The sequence below is a fragment of the Misgurnus anguillicaudatus genome, unplaced genomic scaffold (genome assembly GCF_027580225.2).
Source record: "Misgurnus anguillicaudatus unplaced genomic scaffold, ASM2758022v2 HiC_scaffold_26, whole genome shotgun sequence".
Taxonomy (NCBI): Eukaryota; Metazoa; Chordata; class Actinopteri; order Cypriniformes; family Cobitidae; genus Misgurnus; species Misgurnus anguillicaudatus.
In genome coordinates this window covers 4,894,018-4,906,177 of record NW_027395276.1, presented here as the reverse complement: position 1 = coordinate 4,906,177, position 12,160 = coordinate 4,894,018, and the positions used below count along the sequence as shown (strand labels likewise).

The window sequence follows — 12,160 nt, the reverse complement described above, 5'->3', positions numbered from 1 at the left end:
GAGTACAAGTCATGCAACACTATACAACACTGTTTAACTTATAATTCACTACATGTTCATGTCATTTATATAATATGCACGTGACTATTACCAACATAAGACAGAAGTCTTACTTACCGCATGCAACTCGTGACCCGGTTGGGCCTTTTCAATTAAATCCAGCGCATCAAACACACACGCAAAACTCCGCTGCTACCCCGGATAATAAACTATATCCATTGTTTTCATAAGGCTGACTTTCTTCTCCTTACATCCAAAAACACACTTCTTCATTCGTGCCATTGTTGAGTTTTGAAATTAAACAAAGCTGTGTTGCGTGATGTGAATGTTTGTAAGTTCTAGCGTCTCCCGCTGATTGACGGGTGGGCGGGGTTTTCCGGGGAAAGTGCCCATATAAAGAAGTGATGCATATAGAAAGCCCCTGAAACGTCAGCTGGACCTGTAATCGAAAAAAACTTTCCGAAACTTTTATGAACCCTGGCGAAGTGCTTTTGTCACAGAAATGCTCTGTAACACGCCCAAATGCTTTTTTGACACTTTGCCTACGTTTCGCATGAGGAAACAACTCTTTAACTGTGTTTATCAGTCAGAATGCATGAAATACCATTGAAACCCCCCCTTTAATGTAATTGGGTATTGGCATGACATTTTATAAAATGTAGTGGATTAAAAGAAATATGAGTGTAATGAAGTTAACAATTTAAAAACAAAAACAATCTAAGAAAGTAGCCTATAGATACTAAAAGATGTACTTAAAATACTTCACTGTCTTCTGTGAATGAGATCTTTTAATGGTTCTTAAAAAGATCAAATTGAGATGTTTTCATGAGTCGTCTCTTATTCTGGGATTAAAACCCCCAATAATCTTAAGTGTTTTAAACTGCAGTGAGTTTTTAAGTTTTTTTTAGTTTTTAAGTTTTTTAAGTTATGAAAGAGAAGCTTAAGTGTTTTTTTTATTGTGTTATCCTTCACGGTTTAGTAATGACAGAAGATTCTGTGGTGTTTCTTATATTTATGAAACAATGATATTTAATGTCATGTGACAGAAGAGGAACCTGTTGATGATGGATTTCACTGTCTATAGCAGAGAAACAACACAGAGCACAGTTGTAAGCCGTTTTTATCTGGTATTACAACACCATGATGTTAATGAAAAAGGCTTTGTAAATGTGTTGCTGTGAATAATAAGATTAGACTTATTCAAATGCTTTTTGCATGACATCATTTTCTTTCATTAAATGTCTGCAGTAGCACATAGACTAGTCTTTCCAAATGATTTATTTACACAACATAATGGGTGAGATCCACTTGGAAGTGAGGAACATCACTGACCCAGTGGCGAGGCTACATAAGGGCCAGGGTGGCACTGCCCCCTCAGATTGATGGCTGGCCCACCCAGAAAAGACACAAAATATTTTTATGGAAAAGCAGAAGAAATCACACATAAATGATAATAATCTCTTTAACCTCCTAAGACCTGCATGTACACATATATGGACATCAAAATTTTTGATGTTTGCACCATAATACTTAATTCTGTGTAACTGGAACCTGTTTTACACAAACATTAACAAATACACTGCTTCGTGTTCTTAGATAAATATTTGGTTATTAGAAAAATGTTTGGTTATAATTGAAGAGTTTGGTTCCAAAACGCAATAAACGCCATTTTTGAAAAAAAGGAGTTACTGCCAAAATCAGTATTATATCAGGTCAGTATTTAAAAGTAAATAATTAATTTTACGCAAAATCCAATATCCGCCGTGTTATTCTGTCATCTTTTCTCCCTTTTTTCCCAAAATGCGATAAACGCCACTCCTCCTTTTTTACAGAACGCAATAAATCAGTTCCACATATTATAGCGGACCATTCACGCAATGTAAACAAACATGGCGGCGCGGTGAGTACACGGAGTCCTAGTTTTCCTCATCTACTTTGTACTTTGTGATCAACAAACAAAACAAAATAATACATTAATAGCATTGATAAACCTGTGGTTGTTTTCTGTGACGGGAAAGATTGTCATCAACATCTAATAATTTACACGAAGCACTCGGGAGACTGGTGCTTATCTCCCGACAGCATCAAGTTTCTCATGCTAACACATTGACCCCAGGGGATCTTATGAATAACTTTACATTATTTTACTCAAAGTCAACGAAAATCGAGCAGGACCAAAACATTTTACAGCTGATCGCTGTGAAAAATGCTTAGCAACGGCGTCAAGTATAACCGCAGCAATGACAGTGTTCTAAATATGACAAAGTAAGTGTTTTGATTAATGACATTAATGTTAATTTTTTATCAGTGTATATATCACTGTTCAACTAAATTAATATAAAATGGCAAAGATGAATGCACATTTATACATTGATTAAATAGATTTATAACATTTTGAAAAAAACCGTCATGGATTTATTGCATTTTGTGGAAAAAATAATTCGTTTTTATAATAAATCTTTGAAAATCAAGTTATGGATTTGAATTTTTTATGTTTTTATAACCTAAAGATGCTATGTGAAAGTTTGTAACAGAAAATAGTGGTTTTCATCTTGTCACTTTCTTGGTATAGAAAACACGTTTTTACCGAAATTTGTCAAAATGGATTTATTGCCTTTTGGAACCAAACTCTTCGATTTATTGGTTCTTCATAACCCCAAAATAACTGGTAAAAATTAAAAAAAGACGAACCAAAGCTCGGTTCTTAGGAGGTTAATATTAATCGCGCAAATACACATCATTCAGAAATAACTAGAGAGTTTATCATTTGCACGTGTTTCTAAACCTTGCTTGCAAATGTTAATTTAAACAATTTTAAACAATCTGAGCGCAAGAAGATGTTAAAGTGAGCTGTTTTCTGTGCGCACAGACGCACACTCACACAAAAGCGCGGGCACGGAGAAAAGCACACAATGCGCTTGACAGGACAAAATTACGCGCAAAATTATCTCGAAATACCAGTCTTGGCCACTAATCTCATAAAACAGTCATGTCTTAAGGTGAACACAAACAGTTCACGAAGAAATGAGATGTGTGTCAGTATATTGATCCGTGCTTATTCGGTCTTAAAGTGACAGTACCCTCAAATAAGCTGCTTATGTTGCGTCATTATGTTAATCAAACAAAAGAAGACAAAAGGAAAATCACTTCTGTAGCTTTAAAAATATTAATTATATTTAATTAATAGAATGAAGAGTACAATGTTATTTTTTATTTGATTATATTTTTTTTCTAAAAACTAGCCTATAGCCTACTGTTATACTTTATTGGTAACTTTGTTCTTTTCTTCTTTCATAGGCTTATAATTTCTTGATTTGTTGATTTTTTTTCTTTCTTTTTTTTGTTGACAATTATTCGATCCATGACTCAATAAAACGTGTAATCCGTTTAACCGCTACACAGCAAAATCACCAGTGTTAAATGTACACTGCAAGTGGGTACCACCATGCTGTGTATATTGTAAAATTATTTAATTTGAGAGTAGACATTGAGGTCCATCCTATTTCACCAAAGTTCACTCAGTTTAAAATTTCTGGCCTCGCCTATTGTGTTGCATAATGTGATCGTTTGGGAGACAGTTGCTGATGACAGCAATGAAAAACAAAGTTATTTTCTCTTTATCTGTACGACTCTTTATGTGCCGGACTCTTTAAGAGAGTAACGCGTTATCCTATCCTGTGTTGCGTGCACGTGCGGTGAGTAAGCTATTTCTCTGGTCTCCCTATCACTTCATGTCACTCTTTGTTATTAATACACATTTATCCTTGTAGCTAAATAAATATTCCCTGTTTAACCTCGCTGGCCCAACAGACGCACGACAATTACGTCACCAGAGCAGGCTTTGCGCCACTCTCTGTTCACATGGACGCGCTCCAGCATTTATCCACCTCACTTGATGATTCCTCAGTTTTGTGCTGTAGAGTCTTTAATTCTTCTAGACTAATTACGTCTGATAATTAATAAGGTATTGTTGTATTTGTATGGTTTGTATTGTAATATTTATGTAGTTAAAAAGTTTACTACATTTACCATTAATTGTTTTTGCCTGGTTATTTTGTGGTAACTATGTTTTTTCGGGAAGATGATCGAGTTTGTCAGTTGTGGCTTATGTCAAATTTATTTCCATAGCGCCGTATCAATCATTTTGCATTGTAGCAAAGCAGCGTTACAATAAATATCAAATATATTAAGGCATAAAAATGTATATACAGGAGACTTGGTCTCTCTTGAAATTACCGAATGTTTTTCTGTGTGAATCCAGTCAAACAGTTTGCAGTCAGTCATCATTTTGTCAATTTTGTGTGCTGTCCCAGGAGTTTGTGTCTTTTTAAAAGTGTTTCAGACAGTGGCATGGGGAACTTTGGTAAAGTGCACTAGCTTGTAAAGTTCAACACATTCACCTGCTTCCAGACAGAAACAGAAGAGCAGAGGTGAGACAGAAATAGCTCGCGTGAGCGCGTTTCCCCCCGCTGGATCAAAGGCGCGTGTGTGCGGCTGCGCGCTCCTGATAAAGATCAAACCTTAAACCTCTGTCCTTACTGCTCGAGTGTCTCTTCTCCTTGCTCATTTCATATCCGATGTGTGCAATATAAGTTACATAAATCATAAGCAGATATGCGTTAATAAAGATGTGATGAGTTTAGCACGGGCTGTGAATTTTTTTTCAAAGTTAATTTCTGTAAGATTTCAAGAGTTGTGTCAGTTCTTTAAAGTGAATTAATTTAAGTGTTAATATAAAATAATATATGCGATATAACTACAACTACATTTAAATTTGAGTTTCGTTGCAAAACGAGATAATTCCGTTTTATTTTTCAGAAATCTCGTTTTTTGGTCCAATTAATATTAATTCAACTCCAGTTGGTTTGTTTAGATTTAAACCTTCATAACTTAAAAAATACAGCTAAGTAGCACCATAAAACAAAATAATAACATGACAACATAATAATAAACATATTATGTTAAAAACTGATTTATCTCGTTTTGCAACGAAACTCTTAATTTGGTTATATCTACAAATCAACATATATTTTATGTTACTTTAACTTAAAAAAAAGATTCTACTTGTTTTTATAAGTAATGTCAACTTATCACAGGTCAAAACTTAAAATAGTAGGTTGAATTTACTTGCAAAACCAAGTTGTTTTAACTACATACATCTAGAAAAGGGCATCTAAAAAAACATTTACAAATAAAATAAAGAAAAAAGTTAATGTTAAAGAAAAAATCTCTTATAATAATAATTGTTATTGTTTGCATGTATATGATTTGTGTATAATGAGCTCAGAATTCGTATAGTGCCCTTAACCCTGCTGAAGTCAAAGCAAAATTAATTACCTGTTTCAACAAGTGAACTGTCAGATTCATATTCTGTTATTTCATTCAATTATTGAATTAATAATTATTCGTGTGTAATATTTACATTTGTATGAGTGGAGCTGTGCAGATGGAGTCATTGGTGTAATGTATTATAATGATTTGACAGGAGGCTTGTTAGCAGAAGAGCTTAGAACTTCCCATTCGCTTCCTCTGGGAGATAAGAAAGGAAAACAGTCTCCGCTTTTAAAACAGAAACCCTGAGCACCTTCAGGAAGAGCCGAGCGGCCCTTTGGGTTTTGTAATTTAAGGCAGAGGTCAATCCTGGGTTTTACAAAGTAAGGAAGGCCCTCCGCCCCTATAATGCACCATCAGGTCAGCTTCTCAAATAAGAGTTAATTTTGTCTTTTAAATCACATACTGTTAAAAAAATATCATTTTAGGATCATTTTAATAATAGTTTTTAAGTTGACAGGAAGGTTATTTGAGATTAAAACATTTCTTGGTGTATTTTTAAAAGGTTTGATGTATTGGGTAGTATGCGTTCTTTAAAGCACCTGCATGTTTAACTATAACTAGAATAAAACTAGATAAATCGTTGTGTGTGGAAGGTTCTCATGGACGTCATAATGTTATCTTTAACTTATTGATTGCATTAATTTAATCTCAGTTTAAAAGGTATTAATAAATTACTAACTCATCAAATCTATGTTAGTGGTTCTGAAGGCCCTGATATCAGTTCAGAGATCTCGAACCTTCCTTGCCCAGTCGATTTAAAACTACAGAAATACTTTTAGTAAATGCTGTGAAGATGTAGGCAGTAAGAGATGATGTTGTAACTGTACAGCATTAGTTTAAATGAATGTCATCAGGTCCGGGTGTCCCACTGACCCCGCGCGCTGCATTCTTGCACTTTGAACCACAAACATCCTTCTTTCAAAGAGTTTGGCAGGATGTTTGGAGATGGCTGTGCGTTATATCTATTTTATCTCGGTTTTAAATGTAACCCCCTGGATTGATTCTGCATCATGCTGTATGTGTTAGTTCTAAACCTCTGGATTTGACGCAAATATTGTGTGTGATGATCGAATAGCACTTACTCGATGTAATGTAATAAAATATCTATTAAACGAGGCTTGCTGTAAATTGTCACATCTTTTAAAAAGGACAATCAAATGTCATTTTAATGTACTGTATTTCATGAATGAATGAATTTCCGTTAACATGAAGTCAATTTTGCGCGCACACATTTGGCTACGATGTTTCTCTTTTTAATTGCAGCGCGGCGTGAAGGAACCGCGGGTTCTGTTGACGTACAGAGAACACACCTGTTACACCTGTGCTGAGAGAGAGAGAGAGAGAGAGAGAGAGAGAGAGAGAGAGAGAGAGAGAGAGAGAGAGAGAGAGAGAGAGAGAGAGAGAGAGAGAGAATGGAAAAGTATGGGTGATCAAACGCATGATATTTCTAACATGAAATCATGCGTAGATAATTAACTGTGTAAATGTAGCATAATCTAGCCTAATGGTGATGAATTTGAAATAGACTTGAAAATAGATATCATACCCAGGATTACTTTAAAATTAAGATTATTTGAGTCCATTAAATGTAGTTTACAATAAAGCTTTACTATGGTGTGATTTGCTGGGCTTTCTGAGAACCATTACCTGATCAAACAACATGAAGTAAAATAATCAATAATAATTTATTGTATTAATAGCCTATATATTTTCTGTACCTGGTCGTATTTTCTAACTGTATTTAATTCATACATTTCTATTTATTAGCTCTTCGAATGAGATAACTCATTAACTAAAACTAAAGCTAAACATTAAATAAATTACCATAAATATATATATATATATATATATATATATATATATATATATAATATTTAATCGTTTAATTGTCTAAACACTGTCAAATAAAGATGGTTGAATACAAAAATAAATAATAATAATAAACAAAACTTTGCCATTCTGAAGGTTAAACGCACGATAGTAAATATCTGATCAATCAAATGAAAATAAACGAGTAAATGTGACATTTTTGTGGAAAACACTTCCTGTAAATTCATCGTTCGAGTTGTTTGTTAAAAGTGACGAAAGCGGAACATGATGAGAACATTAGTGAGCTCGTGACGAAAGCAAAGTTTCGTCTTTCACAAGAGAGGAAAAAAGTCGCAGGATCATCCAGAGGAACCCAGAGATCACAGCGACAAAACTCGAGAGTGCGCGCGAGAGAGGAGCTCTTATTTTACACACAGAATATTCACGAATATTATCATCGTCATCATCATCCTATGGATCTGCTGACCTGATGCACGAACCAAAGATCCAAAAGACCTAAATATCAGGTACGTGCGTGTATAGTCCCGTTATGATCTTCCCACACACAGATGTAAGCCAACTTGATTTGTGTTTTCATTTTTTTGTTTTGATGTTTTGCTTTTGTTATGTGATTGAAGTGATGGCATCTTACCATAGCTTAGATGATGACGCAATGGCTCTGATGGTCCACGACACCAACACGGTGAAGAAAGAAGAATTTGTCAAAGATGACTCGGTCCAAGAGCAAAACGCGGAGAAAGTGGATCCGTCGCAGAAGCCGCCGTACTCTTATGTGGCTTTGATCGCTATGGCCATCAGAGAGAGTTCGGAGAAGAGACTGACTCTGTCCGGTATTTACCAATATATCATCACCAAATTCCCCTTCTATGAGAAAAACAAAAAGGGCTGGCAAAACAGCATTCGACACAACCTGAGTCTGAACGAATGCTTCATTAAAGTTCCCCGGGAGGGCGGCGGAGAGCGCAAGGGAAACTACTGGACCCTGGACCCGGCCTGCGAGGACATGTTCGAGAAAGGCAACTACCGGCGGCGCAGGCGGATGAAGCGGCCGTTCAGACCGTCAGTGGCTCACTTTCAACCGGGCAAGTCTCTCTTCGGTGGAGATGGATACGGCAGCTACCTCTCGGCTCCAAAATACATCCAGTCGGGCTTCATGAACAACAGCTGGCCGCTTGCGCAGCCGCCGCCGATGACCTACGCGTCCTGTCAGATGGGAAACGGCAACATGAGTCCCATTAAAGGACTGTCCGCTCCGTCGTACAACCCGTACAGCCGAATGCAAGCCATGGGCCTGCCGAACATGATGAACTCGTATAACGGCATGGGTCACCATCAGCACCAGGCGCAGCAGTTGAGCGCGTCACCGGCTGCGCCCTCACCGGTACCGTCCAACAGCGCGGCGGGTTTACAGTTTGCCTGCTCTCGGCAGCCGAGCGAGCTGTACTCGTACTGGGACCACGAGGCCAAAAACTCTACATTACATTCTCGGATTGACATCTGAAGCTGATTCCAACAGCATTTCAGGGAATGTTAACGACGTGACATCGGAGTGCATGTACTTTTCTTTCGCTTTTCCGATGGACAGAGTTTCTGTTTTACGCATCCAAGGTAAACAGGGTAAACTTTTGTTGCTGACAGACAAACATTACGAGGCTTAAATCCAGTGTTGCATACAGACAAGAGATTTGAACTATTAGTTGGTTAACTCTCATGGACTGCATCGATTATTTTTAAATCATTCGTTTGTTCAGTTATTGTTTTACTTTATCAAGTCTTGATATGCCATTTCGAGATACGTTCATACACACTATGTTGGTTACAGTATTGAAAGTGTATTTGTTTAAAAAGAGGACAGTAATAAATTTTCGATGCGTAGTTCAGTAGATTTGCAAGATTGTTCGGGGACCATTGTAAATTTTACATTTTGGATTGTCAGACCAGCACTTATTTTCTATTGTTTGCTTTTAATAAACTGTTTCTCTACAAAATGTCTTCGTAGATACCCAGTGCATGAGCGTTCATTTTGATATCTGTAGATTTGACGTGAGTCAAGTTGTAATGTCCATGTGAAATAAACAATAGAAAATAGTTATAAACTAAGCACTTAAAAAACTGACAATTTTGTTGTGTTTGCAGAAAAAACCCATCATTGATTATGATGAGTGGCTATAATCTAAAATGCGACTATAACTGATAATATTAGGCCAATATTTTATTCTGTCTTAACAAACAGATGTAGGCCTAAATGCAACTCAAGTAACTTAAAATGTTTACTAGGAAACTTTCTAAGGGCTTCATTTAAAACAACAAATGTTACATCGTTTTAAAAACATTTAAACGAAATTAAGTATTGGTCGCAGAAACATATTTTGTTTTCGACTAAACGTCTGACAGACACAAAAACTCTGTTGAAGTTTGACAACTGATTTGTTAACCACAACAAAACTATTTTTTTTTTCTCAGGCAGATATTTCACTCGTGTAACTACTTTCAGACTGAGAAAAACTCAAGATCAAAGTAAAAAAAATATAAATCCCGTAGGCCATGTTTGTCAGTTTTTCTGGCGGTTCCGTGCGCCTGCTGTTTATATGAAGCTTTTTTCGTCTCATTTCAATCGAAAGTATTCCTTATGTATATAATTTTAAGATGTTAATTCATATTAAAGTGTTAATAGCTTGTGACATCTTGGTAGGCATGCGTAAAATCAGTTTATGAAAGGAAAAAGTGAAAGAAAAAACAGACTTTAGACTACGCAATGACATTAAAAGGATACTTCACTCACTGTTATAATAAAAATATAGCCCCAGTGTAAATGAAATATTTTATTCGTTATGTCATATATATTGTTATGACCTTGTAATATTAAAAGTGTATTATTAAAAAGTATAAACAACTTCTTCTGACGTCAGTGTGACGGTCACAAACGTCTTTCATCGTCTTTATCGAGGTCTGATTTACTGATGAAAACATCTTAGAGAAAATATATTATTGTATTTTAATGTGTCCAAATCAGGTGATTAAATCGTAGCAAGATGTAGAAGAAAAATAATTTAGTCCATTCAGCATATTATGCGAATTATATTATATGGAAAATGTTTTTATTAATGTTGCCTCATCGCAAAATATAGCCGACATTTCATCAGATCTGTTTCTTACAAAATATTTTAATAACTGCAAATTAAAAACAACTTAATCATTACTTTTTGTTACGTTGTAAATCTTTTGGAGTTAATGGTTGAGAAGGCATTGAAAACAATGAAATATTGACATCCAATTAAACAATTTTCAAAGTGATTTATAAAGAGTGAAATAGTTTCATATTTCCATTTAACTGGAAACATTTCATTAAGTCTTACAAGAGCATTTTACTCAAATGATTTCTCGTCCAAATTCTAGTTGGTCTTTATTAATGTTTTGGTTTAAAGGTGTTTGGATTGTAACCTTCTTTCAGTGCAGCTGGTGTTTGTATATATTCACAAGATTGAATTAAAGGAATAAAATCTTATCAATATTTATCACACATGTAAACACAGTCCGGGATACTGTAGAGAAAAGCTTTACTTTCAGAAGTCCGGCAATTGTTAAAAACTGTTGGCTAAAGACAAAAACTAAATACGGCTCAAATCACATGTTTATCGAAAGTATTTAAAAAAAGAATAATAATTTACATTAGACTCGTTAAACTCACATCCTTAAATTGAGTGGCATGTGAATGACTGTAAACAAATGAAATTGTTCCCGGTTGAATAAATTCATTAAAGATTTTTATTAACACACATCGACAGAATTTATTCATCATCGCCCTTCACGTTATTATGAAGGTATTTTGGAAAATGTCTATGCCGACACTTAATTTAACTTAATTTATGAAGTTACTATAATTATGAAGAAAACATGTTTAAAATGTAAAAGCAGAGATTACATGTAATGCTGCCCGTATTTGACCACTTGATGGCGCTATAAGCACACCACAGGCTAAAGGTAAGTGACTTTGTATAATAATATAAAAGAGAAAATTAATAATAGTTTATAATTACAGTACCGTGCATCAGGACACATGACCTTGGCAAAATGGTAATGCAGGTAAAGGAACAAAAAAGTTTACATTGAAATATAAGTTTAAATTTTTTTGTTACCATGTAATTATCATTATTACATTCGTTGTAGTTGTGATATTTTATGTTTTTTATTATTATGTAATATGTGGATTATGTCATAATTATTGGGTGTGTTTAATATTTTGGTGGTCGTGTACTTTGTTTTACATTGAAATATTTGTCTTATTTTTAGCTGTGGTATGGTAACAATCATAGTAAAGTGAAATTTTAGCCTATAAAATACTACATCACTGTAGTCACTTGCTTTGATGTGTGGGAGTGAAACGGAAATCATGTCGGTCTCATTAAATAAGAAACAATATAATGGATAATTAACAAACTAAAAGTACATTTTAATTTTGAATTAATTTTGTAAATATTGTATATAAAGTGTAAAGCTGTGCTGTATATGGATCTATAAACCCTGATTTTCTTTGTTAAATATAATGTTAAAAAATAATAAAGCATTTTCAACTAAACACAAATAATGTGAAAAACAACAATTAAAATTATATAATATCGGTTCTGTTATCGAATCTAATATCGAATGATTCCAGATTTGAAGCTAACGATAAGAGACTTTCTCTGAAAAGGTAATTATAAATGACGTTTTTATATTATATTCAAAGTGTGAGGTGTTGAACAGAGACAACAGTAATATCTGCACACATTTTGATGAATTTCAGAGCTTTACTCTTCCAGTATTTGTCATGAAGATGTCTCTGAAGATGGAGTCTTAAAATTCACAATGAAGTCATCTACAGGTCAGTTTATTAATTTTCTTGTTCCTTAAAAACTCAGTTTATGTGTTTCTCACAGTTGACAGCATCTGAGAATCTAAAATATTTAATAATTTATTGAGTGATTGACAGAAGTCCCACATTGCAGTTAAATGTATC

At 34.7% G+C, this 12,160-nt stretch overlaps 1 protein-coding gene across 1 annotated transcript; it reads left to right on the top strand.

Annotated features, from left to right (window-relative positions):
- Positions 1 to 7,327: 7,327 nt before the first annotated feature.
- On the top strand, positions 7,328 to 9,152 carry LOC141362379 (forkhead box protein L2-like). Its single transcript, XM_073864375.1, has 2 exons — positions 7,328 to 7,670; positions 7,782 to 9,152. The coding sequence occupies exon 2, from the start codon at positions 7,784 to 7,786 to the stop codon at positions 8,663 to 8,665; it is 882 nt and encodes a 293-aa protein (XP_073720476.1). The 5' UTR covers positions 7,328 to 7,670; positions 7,782 to 7,783; the 3' UTR covers positions 8,666 to 9,152.
- Positions 9,153 to 12,160: the final 3,008 nt, after the last annotated feature.